The sequence below is a fragment of the Dendrobates tinctorius genome, unplaced genomic scaffold (assembly GCF_039654945.1).
Source record: "Dendrobates tinctorius isolate UK_male_01 unplaced genomic scaffold, ASM3965494v1 ptg000003l, whole genome shotgun sequence".
Classification (NCBI taxonomy): domain Eukaryota; kingdom Metazoa; phylum Chordata; class Amphibia; order Anura; family Dendrobatidae; genus Dendrobates; species Dendrobates tinctorius.
In genome coordinates, this window is record NW_027361671.1 from 26,271,241 (window position 1) to 26,291,807 (window position 20,567).

Genomic DNA, 20,567 nt, shown 5'->3' on the forward strand with positions numbered 1-20,567 from the left:
CTCCTAACAGATTTGTGGGATAACAAAGCATGACAATACATGGCATGATGTCAATCATAATGTAGTCCTGTACACATAAGTTTTCTCCTTACAGTATTATTTATTATAATAACTCAATTTTGTGCCTATTTTACTCTTGGAGGACCCATTATAAGTTTAAAAAATATATATATTTTTAAGCAATCTGATGTCATGGCTAGTTGGCTACAATCAAAAAACACTGCCATCTTACTGAAATACATTTCTGGTACCTAAACTTTACAAGAATTCAACTGGAATTGACTATGTACCATAAACTATTGAATACATTCAAATAGTAATAGTAGCATTTTTAGCTCAATGGTATTTGGTATAGGCATTAAACAGAGCAGATAATCAGACAAGATCTCATCTACTACTACATCATGTGTCCAAGTTAGCTGTCCCACACACAACCCTTATCATTTACCAACATATGTTGCATGTGAATATGTCATAAGATTCTCAATGTGCAATATACACTTTTATGCATTTACATTTTAGGATATAATAAAATTACATTATGATTTAATGCATATGGAAAAGCAAAACGACCACCTCTTTGATGACACAGTAAGCACACACAAATAATACATAAACTGGCAGTGAAAGTTCCAATAAAATAAGATCATAGACTGTACCTGAGCAGACAGCAGTGGCAAGGTGCCTATATTTTTCAGCTTGCAGATGTCTAACATAATGCTGCAATAGTGGATAACACATCTTCAGACTGACACTACACCTCCACATTCATGGCTAGCCTATCCTGATCTGTACACATCCCCAGCTTCATGTTCAGATATCACTTGCCTCTGCATTCAAATTGCAGGCAGTAATGGAGAGGGATGGGACGTGACGGAGAGGCACTGTTGCTCCACAATATGGGAAGGAAATGATTTACCGGTATGGTGGCAGGCTCTTATATTGAAACACAAATCTGCACCTAGTATTACTACATTTTTGTATTCCGTAAGTTTATCACATTGCAAAGAACACAGCATTTCCTTCAGCTCAAGGCAGGCAAACAGTACCATACAGTATGCAGAAGCTGGCTAAATGTTGTTAAAGGGTCGGAGCGAGCACAGATGACTAGCAAGACTTACCATAATATCCTTAACTTTCTAGATCTTGTATTCAGTTTCTCAAGGCAAATACGTGGAACGTAAGTCTTGGATAGGTGTCCCAGAATGTATCCATCTTATTTCACCTCCTTTCTACTAATGCTGGTTAATCTGAGAGAGGGGGTGATGGTATATAGGTGGGGCTTAGGCTGTTCAATTGTTCTTTCCGCAACACAGAGCGGGTGAGCTACAGCCAACCATGTCATAAAAGGCACCCACCATAACCAATCCGAGACCACATATGAAGGACTGCATATCTATGAACGCTTATATCTCCTCTTTTCGGTCTCCTGTAAAACTAAACCCTTATCTGCTCAGTCAGATCAGATTTTGACCACACTGTTTTGACAACTTGTAGAAAATTATGCAAAAACAATACATATGTGCCTTCTTTTGTTTTCATTTCAAAAGATATTCGATGAAAGACTGATAAAGTGTGTGCATTCTTGAGCAGGGCTTGAGTAGAAGGAGAGTATAACACAAAGAAATTGAAAAGTAACAAAAATAAAACTGTGTGCTCAGGACTCCCACCAGGAATTTCAGGGCCCCACACTGGCAACATTTTTGGGCTCTCTTGAGACTCTATCCAGGCTCCAACCCAGCTCCACCTCCACCCCTTCCACAGAACATTGCCCCTGCCCACTCGGAAAAACTCCATCATGTCCTCACCAATCAAACTAACAGTTTCCATCGAACACCAGATCACATACATCAGCTTCTGTTTTTGCCAAAAAGATTTTTTTAAGCCACCACAACAAGCTAGAATCTTTTGGCCAGGTTCTACTCTACTCTAACCTATTAACCTTTTTTTAAAATGTCCATTACTCTTTTTAGGCATATGCTTATTTTTTTGTAATGGAATGAGTCACATACATTTTTTAAAGTAATCGAACCCAGATTGTGATAGTTTTTTTAGAATCTGTACTTCTGATTGCAGATTATTGTATTATGTTTCCCTTATGTTTATAGGAGCTGCTCTCTTGCCTGTTTGGTGATATGGACATTGGATATATGCATGTATATATATCATAAGTCATTATAGGGGAGTCTATTTTCTTGGGTACAGAAAGTACTCAGACCCCTTTAAAATTTTCACTCTGTTTCATTGCAGTCATTTGGTAAATTCAAAAAAGTTCATTTATTTTCTCATTAATGTACACTCTGAACCCCATCTTGACTGAAAAAAACAGAAATGTAGAATTTTTTGCAAATCTATTAAAAAAGAAAAACTGAAATATTACATGGTCATAAGTATTCAGACCCTTTGCTCAGTATTGAGCAGAAGCACCCTTTTGAGCTAGTACAGCCATGAGTCTTCTTAGGAATGATGCAACAAGTTTTTCTCTAGCAACCTTCCGCGACAGGATAGGAGGTTGTCTCAACGCCCTAATGGGGGACAGGAAGCACAAAGAGGTTAAAAGGTCCCTCCCACCTCCCTCTCACCAGTGTCTTTCCTGTCCCCCATGGGGCATGGAGAGGTTACGGGTATGCTGCGTGGCCGGCTGCTGCAGTGTATCTGAGGATTTTATTGATGGGCAGTGGTGGTCGGTGGCTCTGCCTTCCCTCCTCCGTGCTGCTCCCATCATCGCTTGAATTCGGGACCTTCCTGGCCCACCCGCGCTCCCTCTGGGAGTAAAGCGGGCCAGTGATCCCCGACCGGAGGCCTCCCTCAGCTCTCCGGTCTCTCCTCCACCTTTCGCGGCTGTCGGCGACCCGGAAGTGACATCACGCACGCGGGTCACTTCCGGGGTACGCGTTCCTTCAGGGAGCTCAGATGAAACGTCAGGACCTATGGCGGTCCCCGGGCAGCACGTGGAGCACGCCGGTTGGATCCGTGCCTGCTCGGACCCCGGGAGGGGGAGGGGGAAAGTGAGTATGAGCAAAGCACTGAGGGCATGGTCGGTTCTTCCCACCCTGCATCTGCGGAGCCCAGTGCTGCCCCAGCCACAGTAAGTGTGCTATTGGGGTGGGTCCTAGTGGTGCAATTTTGGGTAGGGGTCATCAAAATGCTTCTCTCCTTTCTTGTAGGGAGAAAAGTCTGCCTATAAAAGCACCAATACCACCAGTAAACCAGCTAAATGTGCCATATGTAGTACAAAGCTTCCCTCAAGCTGGGGGAAAAAATTATGTCAGGCATGCACGGACGGAGTGGTCAGGTCTGAGCACCCCTCATTGATTGAGGAAATCCGCAGCCTGGTCACACAACAGGTTCAGTGTCAAGTATAGCGTGGCACCACCACAAGGTGCACAAGTAGGTTACCCAGACCGAAGTGAATAATGAAAATAACTTGGCACTCAACTGAATGATCCTTTGCACATGAAGTTTTTATTTTTCTATATATTTTAAAAACTTCATGTGCAAAGGATCATTCATTTGAGTGCCAAGTTATTTTCATTATACACAACAGGTTCAGACCTCCCTAGCCGCCTTGTCTCCCCCTCCACCTCCTCCATTTCTACCAGCCGTGGGTTCACCTTCCACAAAAAAGCGAAGGCTGCAGTTAGAGGAATCGGACTCTGAGTCAGAGCATTCCTATAATTCAGGATCTGAAAAATGGGAGGAACCAACAACCTCTAAATCAGCCGAGGCCAGAAGATACCTCTTTTCCTCAGAATATGTGGAGGAGCTGATCAGTGCGGTGCGTGCCTCCATGGGACTAGAGGATGAACCAGTCCCTGAGTCGGCACAAGACAAAATGTTTGGAGGGTTCAAAGGGCCCAGACTGGCAGGGTTTCCAGTACATAGGAGCATAACGGATATGATCTCCCAAGAATGGGAATACCCAGAGAAATGCTACTCGGCTCCTTTGGAGCTCAGGCATAGATTCTCCCTGGAGGGAGATGCATTTAAATGGGACATACCAAAAGTTGATGTCCAGGTAGCAAGAGTAGTGAAGAAAATAGTCCTTCCATTTGACGATGTATCCCAGCTTAGGGATCCAATGGACCGCGAAGCTGAAAGCCTCTTAAGAAAGTCCTGGGAAACCTCTGCCTTTGCCTTAAAGTCAGGAATTGCTTTCACATGTGTTTCTAGATCCCTCTTCCAGTGGATAGAGGAGCTAGAGAATCATATTGCTCGGGGGACATCAAGGGGCGAACATCTTGGATCCCTCCCCATACTACAGAGAGCTACAGGCTTCTTGGCGGACGCATCCATGGAGATGATCCGCACCTCTGCCAGGTCTATGGTACAATCTAATTCTGCCAGGAGAGCCCTCTGGCATAAAACATGGAGCGGGGATGTTACCTCCAAGGTTAAGCTCTGCTCTATCCCCTTCATGGGTGAACACGTCTTTGGCCCAGCCCTGGATGAAATCCTTGAGAAGTCCACAGATAGAAAGAAAGCGCTCCCTGAGCAGAAGGCCCCAAGGAGGCAGTTTTATCGAGCCCCCCCAGAACCGGTCATCCCAGCTGGAAGGGAAGGGAAAGACAGAAAGATGGAGCTATGCTAAGGGGAAAGGCAAGAACATCTTGGTCCCCCAGCAGCAGCAGCAACACCAGCAGGAAAAACAATGACTCGGTCCCGGTGGGGGGGGGGGAAGGCTTAAGAATTTTTTCCATTCTTGGCAGTTGATCTCCAACAGCCCCTGGGTCCTCAGTGTGATCAAGGAGAGCTTTCTTCTAGAATTCGAATCCACCCCCCCGCGGTGCCTGAGAGTCACCTCCCTACCATCTTGAGAGGCCTTGGCAACGCTAGAGTCTGGCATGCAGCTCCTTCTGCAATCAGGTGCCATTTCTCGAGTCCCTGTGGAAGAGCAAGGAAAGGGCTATTATTCCAAGCTGTTCTTAGTAAAGAAGCCCACAGGAGAGGCGAGAATAATAATAAACTTGAAAAATCTCAACCGCCACATTGCATACCGCAAATTCAAAATGGAGTCGATGAGGACTGCCATCCCCTTGATAAGGCCTCTTTCCTTCATGGCGACCATAGATCTGATGGATGCCTATTTTCACATCCCTATATATCATGCTCACAGGAAATATCTATGGTTCGCGATCCGTCAGGGTCCCGAGATCAGGCATTATCAGTACAACGTGCTTCCCTTTGGGATATCCTCTGCCCCACGAGTGTTTTCAAAAGTTATGGCGGAAGCTGTGTCCCACATCAGAAGTCGAGGTATATGTGTGGTGCCCTACCTGGACGACCTATTGATGATAGGAACCTCCTACCAGACCCTGAAAAATCAGGTGACTCAAACTCTGGACATTCTTCAATCCCTGGGGTGGATCCCGAATATAAAAAAAAATAAAAAAATCGCAGATCCAGCCCTCTTAGGAAATAAGATTTTTGGGAGTCCTCTTAGACTCAAGAAGACAGATGTCCTTCCCGCCGGAGGATCATTAGGTGGCTATAGAATCAAAGATCTTGAGTTTCAGAAAACAGAGGTCCCCGACCCTCCAGTCAGCTATGTCAATACTGGGGCCGATGATGTCCTGTATCCAGTCAGTACCGTGGGCGCAGGCCCATTCCAGAATCCTCCAGTCCCATATGTTAGGAAATTGGAACAGACACCACAATTGCCTGAACAAGAGTCCTGACCCCAGAAAGGGTAAAGGCTTCACTAGCCTGGTGGCTGGACCGCCAAAACCTGCGCAAAGGGATCAGCTGGTCCCAGGTCCCCTTGATCACGGTAACATCAGATGCCAGCAAAAAAGGCTGGGGAGCTGTAGTATCCCAGCTGCCATTCCAGGGGTTATGGAGTCGAGAAGTGAGTACGACATCTTCAAATTTCAGAGAGCTCAAGGCAGTGGAAGAAGCTCTCCTGGCCGCAAGACACCTGGTCCAGGGTCATCATATCAAAGTCGACTCCGACAACATAACGACAGTGGCACACCTCAGGCACCAGGGTGGCACGAGGTCGAACAGCCTACAAAACCTTTCGGGACGAATATTTTCTTGGGCCGAAAGGCACCTCCTTTCACTTACAGCAGTGCACCTAAAGGGGACCTCCAATCTTCAGGCAGACTTCCTAAGGCCTGTTTTACACATCCATTTTTTTGCATCCATCAGAGTGTGAAAAAACAGATCCGTTTCCGTTTTGCCGCAAACGGATGCAAAAGGATCCTTTTTTTGACGGATCAGCGGTAGCCGCTAATGGAAGTCTATGGGACTAAACGGATCCTCCAAAAAAATGGCGGATCCGTTTTTTAACGGAAACCAACGGATTTTGACGGATTTACAAAAACGGAAGTGTGATCCAGGCCTAAGCAGGAGATGTATCCAGCCTGGCGTGTGGAGTCTGAACGGAAGAATCTTTCAGAAACTAGTGAGCAGGTGGGGCCTTCCGGAGGTGGATCTGCTAGCATCAAGCAGAAATGCTCAGGTGGGGAAATACTTCCCCCTGAACCCCAGGGACAGATCTCTGGGAGTAGATGCCTTGTGGGAGTTCTGTCTGGCGTATGTCTCCCCCCAGTTCCAATCCTTGCTGCAACCCTGAGAAAGATCCGAGAAGATCAAACTCAAACCATCCTGGTGGCTCCGCTATGGCCAAAGAAGAGCTGGTATTCTTTAATCACGGAACTCCAGGTAGATGGGCCACTCCTCCTACCCCTGGAAGATGACCTCCTCCTGCAGGGTCCCCTATGCCACCCAAACCTTCGGGGGATGAAGTTAGCGGCATGGTTACTGAGGCCCAAATCTTGAGGGCCAAGGGTCTATCACAGGCGGTAGTCGCGACCCTTCAGAAGGCAAGAAAGCCGGTCACCAATGCCATATACAACAAAGTATGGAAGAATCATTTTCATCATGGTGTCTGCCGAACCCTCCTGACCCAGCAAATCCTAACATCTCCCGTATACTAGACTTCTTGCAGAATGGGCTCGAGTTAGGCCTAAAGCCTAGCACCCTGAAGGGACAGGTCTCGGCCTCCATGTTCCATGTTCAACTGCGAATTAGCCAGCCACCGCTGGATAAGAAGATTCGTGACATCAGCTACTAGGCTACACCCAAAAAAACAAATTGACATTCCTTCATGGGACTTGAATGTGGTGCTTAAGGGGCTCACTCAATCCCCCTTTGAGCCCCTGTCGTCTTGTACTTCTCAACTTCTTGCCTGTAAAATAGCCTTCCTTGTAGCAATAACCTCGGCAAGACGTATAGGAGAGCTCCAGGCTCTTTCAATCAGAGAGCCCTACCTAACTATTAGAGATGATTTCATAGTCCTCTCTCTTGATCCATCCTTTCTCCCAAAGATTGTGTCTGACTTTCATAGGTCACAGGAGATAATTCTTCCCTCGTTTTGCCAGAACCCAACGAATCCTAAAGAGGAGGTATTTCATACGCTTGATGTAAGGAGCATAGTTCTTCACTACCTGAGTTTTACGAAATCCTACAGAATCGACCACAATCTGTTTATCCATTCGTCGGGTGCAAACAAAGGAAAGAAGGTGGCAAAGAACACCATTGCCAACTGGATCAAGAAAGCCATCTCTGAAGCATATCTAGCGCAGAACATCATATCCCCTATGGGGATCAGGGCTCATTCAACACGATCTACCTCTGCATCATGGGCTGAGAGGGCAGGCGCATCCTCAGAGCAGATCTGCAAAGCGGCAACTTGGTCCTCGTTACATACCTTTACCAAACATTATCGGTTGGACCTTGTGTCCAATAGGGATTTAGTCTTTGGCCAAAAAGTTCTTCAGGCCATTGTTCCCACCCTAAGTGCAGTATAGGTTGTTATGCCTCCTATGCTGTCGTGGAAGGTTGCTAGCGAAAATAGAATTTGACTTACCGGTAATTCGGTTTCTAGAAACCTTCCACGACAGCACTATTTCCCTCCCTGTATTCTTGGACAAATTCTGAGAATCGCAAGGTAACCGGTGCTACAGTGTTCAGTTATAAGTCACTGGTGAGAGGGAGGTGGGAGGGACCTTTTAACCTCTTTGTGCTTCCTGTCCCCCATTAGGGTGTGGAGACAACCTCCTATGCTGTCGTGGAAGGTTTCTAGAAACCGAATTACCGGTAAGTCTAATTCTATTTTCACACCTGGATTTGGGGATCCTCTGCCATTTTTCCTTGCAGATCCTCTCCAGTTCTGTCAGGTTGGATGGTGAACATTGGTGGACAGCCATTTTCAGGTCTATCCAGAGATGCTCAATTGGGTTTAGGTCAGAGCTCTGGCTGGGCCAGTCAAGAATGGTCAAAGAGTTCTTGTGAAGCCACTCCTTTGTTATTTTAGCTGTGGGCTTAGGGTTATTGTCTTGTTGGAAGGTGAACCTTCGGCCAAGTCTGAGGTCCAGAGCACTCTGGAAGAGGTTTTCATCCAGGATATCTCTGTACTTCGCCGCATTAATGTTTCCTTCAATTGCAACCAGTTGTCCTGTCCATGCAGCTGAAAAACACCCCCATAGCATGATGCTGCCACCACATACCGCTTACAATTATCACCAAAAGCGTGCATTGGAAATAAGATGACAGGTGCCCACGGGGTTTGAATCAAGAGCGCGCACCGCAAGTCAACTGGATGGGAAAAGAGAAGGGAGGCACCCTTCCTGTATTAAAGAAAGGTATTTAAAGGGGAGGCAGAAGTGCTGGCAGAACCAGCAGCAGGAGCCAGAAGGGCGGTCGTGCTCACAGGAGAAGAAACAGCCACGCAGCAGCAGCGGGGGCCGCTCGGGCAGAACACAGACGGATCTCCGTGATTCCAGGAAGGAGAGGACCATCGTCTCTGGAGGAGACATTAAGAACACCATTCAACCTCCGGATCCGGTACCCATTTGAAGCGTCTGAGTGGTGAGTGAGCTCAGAGAAAGTACAGCACACTAATGTCTGTTCTCTTTCTCACTCTCCTGTCTCCTACCCTTTCCCTTTTTTTTTCTATACATTGGTGGGGTGGAGTATAGGGGGTCCCTAAAAAGAGCAAAACCAAGCTTAAAACTAGGGAGAGTCCCCTATGCAGACGGTGGTTAGGAGCCTCCTAGAATAAAAAGCTATGTCAGGACTGTATTGACAGGACAACTGGAGAAGAGACTCACACTTTTTCTGAAAGCTTAAAATCCCTGATACAGTCCAAAGTCTGTAAGTCAGTTAAGGTGTTGCAGGCCACAACGGACACAGACAGGAAGGGGAGAGATAGATCCAGCCCCTCTTTTGTATCACAAGAAGACTCCACAGGTTCAGAGCCAGAGGACTCAGATCAATCGCAATACCCTGAGAGTAGTTCAGGAGAAGATATTACGTTCCCGACAGAGGCAACGGACAAACTAATAAAAGAGTGAAACACAAAGAAAAAACACAGTATGACAAATGTGCAAAAATACTCTGCTGTAAAAAATATATAACAGTAGGCAGCAAGTGCTAGTAAAAAAAAAGATAACAAAAACAGGGTATTTAGTTGATACTTTTTTGCAAAAAATGCATACTAAGCCACCTCACCAACGTCATGGTATACCCATCTCGGAGCAGTCCTATCTAATGTATTTAAAACCTGATCATGTGAACAGTACCTATAGGAGCAGGATTCCGAAAGACGCTTCCTGATGTGGGCACGCTGTGTAAGACGGCTCTTTATATGCATGTCACACAAGAGAGGGGCGGGGATGTCCCAAAACTTGCACAAGCAAGAAACTAATAGATTAAAAACACATGTGACATGCATAAAAGTAAACAGGTCGGTTGGACAATGTTCACACCACCCAAAGACTGAAACATGAAGAAACACAGTATGACAAACGTGCAAAAATACTCTGCTGTAAAAAATATGTGCATTTCACTTGTTAAAGACTAAACTTCAGACAGAAAGGCCCACAAACAAACAGCAACTGAAAACCACTGCAGTGAAAGCCTGGCAGAGCATCAAAAAGGAGGAAACACAGCGTCTGGTGATGTCCATGAGTTCAAGACTTCAGGCAATCATTGCCAACAAATGGTTTTCAACCAAGTACTAGAAATGAACACTTTATTTACAATTATTTAATCAGTCCAATTACTTTTGGTCCCTTTAAAAACAGGGTGGCACATGTTAAGGAGCTGAAACTCCTAAACCCTTCATCCAATCTTAATGTGGATACCCTCAAATGAAAGCTGAAAGTCTGAACTTCAATTGCATCTGAATTGTTTTGTTTAAAATTCATTGTCGTAATGTCTAGAACCAAAATTAGAAAAATGTTGTCTCTGTCTAAATATATTTGGACCTAACTGTATATATAATTCTTTTTGTACCGTCCCCCCTCCTTATTTGTGATGGGTAATAGATTTTGAATACTGCCTATATCCTATTGTGTATTCCATCAGGCTATAATTATTATATGCAACTGTTTTTATATATTGCCATTTTTACCATTCCCTCATCTGTGTGTGGTAACTAGGTGTTGCTTATTCCCGTTTTCATATTTTGTGATTGAGTCATCCTAAGTTTGTATTTTATCAATTTTTTGAATAACAATAAAATTATATATTTTATCTATTTACTGCTCTTGGTTCCATTATTTTTTGGTTTGTATATCCATTCTATGTAGGTAGGTTACCTTGCAAAATCGTCGTTGTATCAAATATTTATTTTCCCCGCTGTACATAGCTATCTCTCAATCCATTCGCTGCTTCACCATTTGGTAAGGAAAATCTCATTCCCAGATGCAGAATTTGCACCCATCAGATATGTATTGCAAATCCTTTGGCTATGCAAAAATGAATATAATGAGAACACTTCTTTACTGCAGCTTTAAATGGAATCTGTCATCAGGTTTTGCTATGTATGCAACCAGAAGAAAAAGGAGTTCAAATACCCATATAAAATATTATTTTTATTAATTATTATCAATAAAAACAATTTTCAAAAAATTCCTCTATAACCATATATTTTTTTCCCATAAAAATAATAATAATAACTAACACAGTGAAGGACACATGACCATGAATCTAACACATTTACATAGTTGTATGGGCTTGGGATTTAGAGATTTTAAAGCTTTCATAGCACTATGTATACCTATTGTGACACTATCATAGTGCTGGGTACTTCTAAAATAATAACCATGGGTATTATCAACTATTATATAACCATCAATATGGCCCCATACAGACCCTAGAAATACCAAGGTAGCAATTCCAGCACAAGATAAATTCTCACTCAAATTAGTCCCAGTAAATGGTCAGAATGGGCAGCCCCAACGCGCGTTTCGCGTTGGCTTCCTCATGAGGCTATATATATGTATTTGAACTCCTTTTTCTTCTGGTTGCATATGGTAGTTGGAGTATACCTTTTATTGGTGAGTTTTATTGGTTTAACCCCTTCTTTTCTGGATTTTTATTCCTAGGTTTTGCTATGTAGTCTGATGACAGCATGATATAGGGGCTGAGACACTGATTTCAGTGATGTCACTTAGTAGGCAGTGTGCTGCTGTTTCAATGCAATGAGTGTTTTATGTGCAGTAGATTATCCCTGCTGAACTGGTGTCCGTGTGCATTCTGGTTCAACTCTGCCACCACCACTGATTAGAAGTTTACTGCCAATATAAAATGTACACAAAAAGCTGCTAAGCAGGGGTGTGGGTGGGGGCAGCTCTCTGAGCTCTGCTACATGCTACATTTAAAAACTCTCATTGTATCACAATTACTGATCCCAGTAAACTAAGTGATACATCGCTGGAGTCAGGGTCTCTTTTCCTACATTTTGCTACTCTGAGATGAGGTAGCAAAAACTTGCTGACAGATTCCTTTTAACACCTTAACGTCCAATGACGGGCAGACTCCGTCTTTGGACGCCTCCCCGTTTGGTGCGGGCTCCGGCGATGAGCCCGCACCTTTTCCGGCACATAACAGCTGTCTGATCACCTGACATGTGCCCCTAACAGCCAGAATTGCGATCGACCCGCGGCTGTTAACATGTTAAATGCCGCTGCCAAACTTTGACTGTGGCATTTAACATGTACGCTCAGGAATCGTGTCATTGCCTCCACCCATCTAAGCCCGTGTCACATGACCATGGGTCGCTGATGGGTTGGAATGACAACCCGGGGTCAGCAGGAGACCCCTGTGGTTGTCATAGCCAGATAGTTATGGGCGGCGCCCAACAGTCGGCACTCATAGCAAGTGAGCATATGTGCTACATAGAGGAGGGCTGCAGCCCTTCTGTATGTAGCAGAGGCAATCAGACAACTGCAGATTCAAGTCTCCCTTGGTGACTATTGAAGCAAGTAAAAAAAAAATGTTTTTTATATATTTTTTTATATTTTTAAAAAGTTCAAATCACCCCCCTGTTTCGCCCCATTCAAAATAAACCAATACAAAAATCAATTACGCACATATTTGGTATCACTGCGTTCAGAATCGCCCGACCTATCAATATATAAAAAGAATTAATCCAATCAGTAAACGACGCAGCGAGAAAAAATTGAAACGCCAGAATTATGTTTTTCAGGTTGCTGCAACATTGAAATAGAATGCAATAACAGGCGATCAAAAGATTGTATACACATCAAAAAGGTATCAATAGAAACGTCAGATCGGCGTGCAAAAAATAAGCCCTCACCCAGCCCTAGATCTCGAAAAATAGAGACGCTACGGGTCTCGGAAAATGGCAACTTTTTTCTTTTTTTTTTTTTTACAAACTTTGGAATTTTTTTTCATCACTTAAATAAAAAAAGAACCTACACATGTTTGGTGTCTATGAACTCGTAATGACCTGGAGAATCATAATCACCGGTCAGTTTTAGCAGTTAGTGAACATTGTAAAAAAAAATCCAAAAAACAACTGTGGGATTGCACTTTTTTTTTTTTCGATTTCACCGCATTTGGAAATTTTTTCCTGCTTTCCAGTACATGATATGGTAAAACCAATGGTGCCATTCAAAAGTACAACTCATCCTGTAAAAAACAAGCCCTCACATGGCCATTCTGACAGAAAAATAGAAACGTTATGGCCGTGGGAAGAAAGGGAGCAAAAATAGAAATGCAAAAATGGAAATACCCCTGGTCCTTAAGGGTTAATGTTTATTTTTATATCTGTACATTTATGTTTAGTATATCTTTTGGCCTTATGGCATAAGGGGTTTATCTATTTCATTAATGTGATGAAACACTTTGGATGTCCTACTTATTCAGCAGGCAGAAGTGGCATTAATGTTGAAATGACTCAGTTTAATATTGTATGACTGGTTATGGATTACACATTTGTAAAAGATGCTGGATCTGATCCAAAACCCATCTAGAAATTTAATGAAGGATGATTTTCCACACCATGAGCTCCATTATTCTGTGAAATGCAGTGTTTAAAGGGATTGCATGATTTTAAGGCCGGCGTCACACTTGAGAGAAATACAGACGAGAGACAGGCGCAAAAACAACGCATTGCACTGGGACCAATGTTTCATTGATTCTTCTTCAGTCTTGTTTCTTTATCATCAAGGTTTCGCATGCATATGTTACTGCAGAAAAAAAACAAACTATGTATAAGACGTGCCTTCATTGCCAGTTGAATGTTCCTAGATTTGACGACCCTTTCCAGTGACTTCATTGTTGACTTGCTCATATCTATTATTTTTGACTTTCGATGTTGTCGCTGCATCTTGAGTGATCGAGAAAACAGGGATGGTAATAAACCATAGGTTCCTTCTCTATCGGAAGTCCAGCTGTGTTTTACAGCTGACTACCCAGTCCCGCAGGGTGTAGCTGCTCTACTATGAAGGAATGTTTTAGAACATCACTGCAAAGTGAAAAATGGACCACCCAAACTTATATGGGCAGTCTGAAAGTGGTTAAAAAATGTGAACAACTAATGTCTGATAATTTTTAAAAAATGGTGAGCCGAAAGTCATAAATGACTGAAAGATCCCCTACAATTACCTGGACTTGCACCCCAAAATCTCATGTGTATAGATGTAACGTACAGGGTGCTGAATGATCTGCAGAAATATTCACTGCCTTAGTTTGATTTTGTTTAATAGGAGAATCTAGCCTTGGAGGAAATTGTATCCGGAAACAAATTATTCAATTTCTTGGGAGTACGGAGTTGTTTTTTAATACAATGTAACTTTTTATATTGAACTAAAAGCACCTCAGGCCCTGCTTCCACTCATTTTAATTGGATTATATGCAACCTTGAAGCATTAAATCTACAGATAACACCGAATTATATAAGATAATGAACTGAGAGCCGGAATGTGTTCCTCTGCACATTGATTTCAATAAATAGCTTTTCCACCTTTAACTTTCTTGATCTAGAGCATCCAGCACCACTAACAGATGTTTCAGCCCGTTCTTAAATATCTGGGTTTTCGAGGTGGCAAAATGGGATTTTTCTGTAGAACCAAATGATCTCAGTGCATAGGAAGAATTATTTTTTAACTCTCCAGGACTTAAAGCCCTGGGGAAAATTTATTGCCGGCATCATGTCAAATCTTGTGTACGGCTTTCTTCAGCCACGTTATTGTTCCTCTGAAGTCGGGTGTACACTTCCCGGTCTTCAGAGGTGCACTGCGCATGACCGGAAGTCCAGAAAATGACTTGCGCACACTGAGAGAAGCAGGAACAAGCAAAACTATCTGTAAGCACTGCTAAAGAAAGCTGGATGCACGCACGAGACCTGCAGACAGCTGGCCATGACGCTGCCTCCTGCAAATCATGTTCTCATGCCCACAGGGGCGTGATAACATACAGAGAGAACGACTAGTCTGTATAAAAAAACAAAGCTTATAAATACTTTTTTTAAATGTGTTTAGGAGTCTAAAGTTATAAAGGCACGGTTAGGTAATAAATTTAGCAATACACATACAAATGTTAACAATAATAATCTTTATTTTTATATAGCACTAACATATTCCGCAGCGCTTTACAGTTTGCACACATTATCATTATCCCTGATGGGGCTCACAATCTAAATTCCCTATCAGTATGTCTGTCTTTGGAATGTGGGAGGAAACTGGAGTACCCGGAGGAAACCCACGCAAACACAGTGTTAGGAACGGCGGAACACACTAAATGAAAATAATAATACAGTGCGTTCGCCGCTCGGGGTCCACCGTGCAGTAGGTGATATAACTGCTGCTAAGTGGTGGCAGGAGCAATATGGCGGAAATGCATACAGGGTTAAACTTCACCCAAGTGCGCAGAGCAATCTCAGTTAACTCACAGAGATGCCAAAAAGTACAAACACAAATGACTGAGCCTGTTGTAGTCACAGTACTCAGTAAAAAACACACACGATGTTGCAACTGCGAATGCAAAGGAGCTGCTACTGCAGCGCGGTGTGGACAGTGCCGCTAAACGACATAAGCAAGGCGCAAGCGCAATGTCGGACGCTAGCAGCTGTGGAAGCAGAGGAGCGCTGGCTCTAACTCAGTCCCTATCCACATGTGTAATATCAGAGAAAAGGGGTTTCAAATGTCAGTCACCAGAATCATGCATCCGTCTATATATACACACACACCTTTTATAGCAGCCAGGACCTTCTGCACGCTTCCAGATCTCTGAGATGGACCAATGAGAACTGGAGTGGGACCTGAGCACATGACTCCCAATCTCCAATGGGCATGAGCATGCCCAGTAAGAGGACAGAAGGGCTTAGCCTCAGGAGAGATTGGCTGCAAGGCAATCTCCTCTGCAGTGGATAAATAGGAGGAGAGTGCAGAATGTGAGGATCTGGATCCCTGCTGAGTAAACACAGAAATCCAACTCCAAACACACGGTGAGAACATACAAACTCCTTGTAGATGTTGTCCTTGGTGGGATTCGAACCCAGGACTCCAGCGCTGCAAGGCAACAGTGCTATCCACTGAGCCACCGTGCTACCCAATGTTGAGGGTTGTGGGGGACCTGACAGGTTCTCTTTAAGTTTACACTTTATGACTATTGAGCTTTATTCACACATCATTATTTTTGATCAATATTTGTATGCCAAAACTAGTAAAGTCTCCAACACACAGAACAGGTGTCAAACTTTTCAATTATACTTTTCTTCTGTAAGTTCCATCCCTGGTTTTAGCAAACACTGACACTGATTTTGGCTTACACAACTGATGTAAAATACTGACCAAATCCTGAACGTGTGAATGTGGCCTTATAGAAGCCTTTGTTTCAAGGATGTAAGGATTCTAATGACTTTTTACGCTTTCCATCCAAGCACAATAGGAATTTTATTTGTCCGTTAGATCTCAGCTTTGCTCAGTGCTTTTTATTACACCTGAATTACTTATAAAGCAGAGTAATAGTTAAAAACTCCTAATGGTGCACATGAGAAATGTATTACTGGACATCTCAAAATTGCTGCCATTATTAAGCTATCATTTTTTTTCAATGCTCTTTTCCAGTGTTATTTCCAATCTCCATCATCATTAATGACACAATTCGAAGACATACCTATATGTTATCAGTGTCTTCCATTTTTAGATTTTTTTGCTTTGCGGCATTATATAATGCTTCACTATTCTTTTCATAGAACAGTCCTGACGGGGAAGCATATGTAGAGGCTTCACAGGGTCTTACGTGGCATTTGCTGGGTGGGCGTAGTAGGAACAGCACAATTATTAGTACTTGTGGCAGTGGCATCGTGATTCCAAAATGACTGGGATCACAATATTTCATGGAGGACTAAAGAGGTAAGTGATATTGTCAGTAGTGAAAGCAAAGAAAAAAAAAATTTCTTCGACATTGAAGTGAAAGCTCTGCATTAATAACGAGGGTCATAAAGGAATTGTATTATCAGCAATTCATCATATACAGTATGTCTTTTTTAAGATTGCTTCCTTTAAAGGGGTTTTTCACCACAGGCTTGTTTCTTATGAATAGTCCTGTGGTGGTCTTAAAAGAAAAACATATACTTACTGACTATACCCCAGTGTCCCTCCTCGCTACTGGCAATGGAACTACCCTTCTGCCATTCTCGCTTCCTCTTCAAATTCGGAAAGTCATGTGATCCCTACATCAAAACAGCCGCCACTGATTGCTGTTCCGTCTTAGCCGGTAGAGAGACTTAAGAGATCATTTCTTATGGCTCCGACAAGATGTCACGGTTGCAGCTAATCAAAGGCTAGTGATTGGCTACAGCTGTAACATGACATCCTCCACTAAAACAGGAAGAGAGTAGACTAGTGGGGATACAGTAAGGATAAAGTCCAGAACTCCTGTAGTTGTTCTGCAGATTTTTTTTTTAAGACCATCATGCGCCCATTTGTAAGACACAATATTTGAGTGAATAACTCCTGTAAAAATAGTATGATCAGTTTAAACAGCACTAAATAGGAGAGATGCCAACTTTTTTTTACAATTTTTGTGGTGCTTTAGCACCATGAATATGAAAACAAATTGTTAAAATGGAGCCCAAAGCTACTGTAAGTACCTTCAAGCCATTCCCTAACACAGCTGAGCTGAAAGCTGTCTGCATTAAGGGCTCTACAACCCTTCCCTCTGCTCTTGATTGGCAGATGTAGCATCTAACCAGCAGTCTGCAACGGCCATGGCTGGAAAGAGTAGAAAACAGCCGCAGGGAGATCCGGAATCCTGTGTGTGTCCTTGGGATATGTTCACACGCAGTGCTTTTGCAGCATTTTTTTAGGCGAAAAAAGATGAATTTTACAGCAAAAGCTTTGAGATTTCAGAAATCTCGTTCACATGCTTGTTTTTTTTTTCTGACTGAATTTGACAACTGAAGATTGTTTGAAATCTGCAGTATGTCAATTTTTTTCAGTATTTTTGCAGCGTTTTTTGATTTGTAGAATGCAATAAGAAAGTGAAAAAATGCTTCAAAAATGTAGCAAAACAGTTTTTGGTACCAAAAGAGCAGGTTTTGGCTGCTTTAAAAAGCTGCAACAAAAAGGCTGCATGTGAACATAGCCTAGGTGTTAAATGTGTATATGATGTATAGACTGTAACAAAACTTAGATAGTTTAACTTCTACTTTGAAATTATTTTCTGTATATTTATGTCTGTTATTCCATATAAAAAATGTAAATTCCTTACTTCCTTACTCTTATCATGCTGAACAAGCAAAATGTTTTGAAGTGAAAGGAGTCGAGCAGATTGATGTACCGTCGAGTTTTGTAGGAGCAGAGTCAGTGTAGCTTCATTTTTTCATATAACAGAACCCAGGCTCAAATCCCCAAACAGACATAAAAAACCTGTTAGTAAATCCACCAGATTCCCGGGTCCAATAACTCAGTGTAACATATGACTTTGTTTTTTTCTATTAACCACAAATTCAAGCCCTCACTGCCGCCTGCTGCATCCAACTCAAAACATTTCAAGAATCTACTCATTTTTCAGCTTTGAATCAACAAAAAATATTAAGGACTACCCATACTGTTTCCAGTCTAGACTACTGCAACATTTTTCTGTGAGGCTTTCCACCTAACAATCTTACACACTGTGGTGTGACTGGTGGTCGCGTGGTTAATGGGAGGTATATGTCACAGGGATGGATGCTCCCTGTGATGCAACCGAGTTTTTTTGTCTTTAGAGCCCATGAGCACTAATATCTCGTTTAGTGCACCTGGGTCTGGGTTGCAGGTAGCTGAGAGATGGGATGGTCAGGCTACCTCTGGGTGACGGTGCTCACTGTACCCCTGTTTTCCTTCAGGACCTGCAGGTGTTTGAGGACCTGCAGTGAGGTCATGATCATGTGACCAGTGCATGTGATGTTACCTCACCTGTGGGTGTGGTTAGAGGCTATGTAATGGAGCCTGTGTGTTTGGTACATGTTGCTGTGCTGCCTAGTCTGAGCCAGAGGAAGGAGGTCTGTGAGACACCTCCAAAGTGGACGGTCTGACAACCGTGACTGATACTGACCAGGGTCAGTGAGAGACATTTTTGGGATACCTCTGAGGATAAGAGGCATCCGGAAACCTGTATGGATGACACCAACAGGTAATGGACAGGGATCCGTGGTATGCTGACCGGGTTTAGAAAGATTGTGTTTAGGCTATAGAGCCTGCGTGCTGGACATGGCACAGCCTGTGTGCCCACAGGCCTGATGGAGCTAAGCCCTGTTTATTGACATTGTTATTTTGCTTTGCTGGATCTAAAGGGCTGTTTTACTTTGTGTTTGTGCTGCTGGGGATAAGGAGCAATAAACCCAGGTGAAATTCAGATAAAAATACAATCCTCCTGCGTGTTATATCGCTGCCAAGCAAGTATACCCCAACCCGCTAATGATCACTACGTCACAACACGTTCTATCCATATTTAGTTTTGCTGTTTGAATAATTCAACTATCTCCTCTTTACTCTTCTGCCTCTATGAGAATATTTCTCATCTTTGAAACTTTCAAACGAAACCTGAAAATTCACCTCTTGAAAAAAGCCTACAACCTATAATACATGTTGGAAGTCCTATCTGCTCTCTGCAAGGTTGATTTTATAAATTGTATTTTAGAAGAATAAAGTGATTTTATATGAAGAGTGCCAGAATGTGTTGCAACAATAGCTACGGTACATGATACCACCTGCAGTAACCCTGCTACTGCAACCACTCCACCATATTAGCAGCCCTTACTCTCACCTACAGTCTCCTTCTCTTCCCTTGTAGACTGTAAGACCTCACAGGCAAGTTCATCACTCCCATTCTGCCATTCTGTCTGTCACTTAGGCCAGCTTCACATTTGCGGATTAATCCGCTGCGTTTGATGTGCATACATTCGCATACATCCTGTGTACCTATCTTTAACATGGGGTACACAGGGACATGCATTTGTATGCGTTCAGGTGCGTTTGCGTACGGTTGCCTCTTTTCGTGGTATGCGGTGGGGCGCACTGAACGCATCTTGTTGCATTCTTTGCGGCATCAAATATGCGGATGACTGCGGATGACATGCGTAAAAAAATGCATGACTGGCTATTGAAGCGCAAGCGTACGCAACGATATATGTACACTTTGCGTTTGTGTACTCAAGAATTTACATAAAACATGCCCATTGGGCGTGGCTTGTGTAAATTCAAAAATTCGCCGGTAAAATAGCACTTGCCTATTGTCCACAACCGCATGCATGTGTTTGCATGCGCTTTTGCATTGGTTAGTTATAACAAATTATGATTATATTGCACATAAATTGTTGCTGTATGTCATCTTCTCCTATATATAGTGCATGAGTCATCTCCTCCTGTATATAGTATATACTTGTATGTCATCTCCTCCTGTATATAGTATATGCTTGTATGTCATCTCCCCTGTATACAGTGTATACCTGTATGTCATCTCTGCTGTATATAGTATATACCTGTATGTCATCTCCTCCTACATATAGTGTATACCTGTGTCATCTCCTCCTGTATATAGTTTATACCTGTATGTTATCTCCGCTATATATAGTATATAACTTTATGTCATCTCCTCCTGTATATAGTATATACCTGTATGTCATCTCCTCCTTTATATAGTATATACCTGTATATCATCTCCTCCTGTATATAGTGTATTCCTGTGTGTCATCTCCTCCTGTATATAGTATATACCTGTATGTCATCTCCTCCTTTATATAGTATATACTTGTATGTCATCTC

The 20,567-nt window shown here is 42.9% G+C and overlaps 1 protein-coding gene across 6 annotated transcripts in view; it reads right to left on the reverse strand.

The window, feature by feature from the left end:
• The window catches only part of MCTP1 (multiple C2 and transmembrane domain containing 1), a 1,234,258-nt gene that overhangs the window by 922,524 nt on the left and 291,167 nt on the right, over positions 1 to 20,567 (reverse strand). Inside the window, exon 1 of one of the 6 annotated variants that reach the window (XM_073590296.1) lies at positions 660 to 786. The exons of the other annotated variants lie outside the window; for them this stretch is intronic. Within the exon in view, the coding sequence (XP_073446397.1) occupies positions 660 to 716 (57 nt within the window). The 5' untranslated portion in view covers positions 717 to 786. Of the gene's footprint in view, positions 1 to 659; positions 787 to 20,567 lie in introns of those variants that run through there. 6 annotated transcript variants of the gene reach the window in all.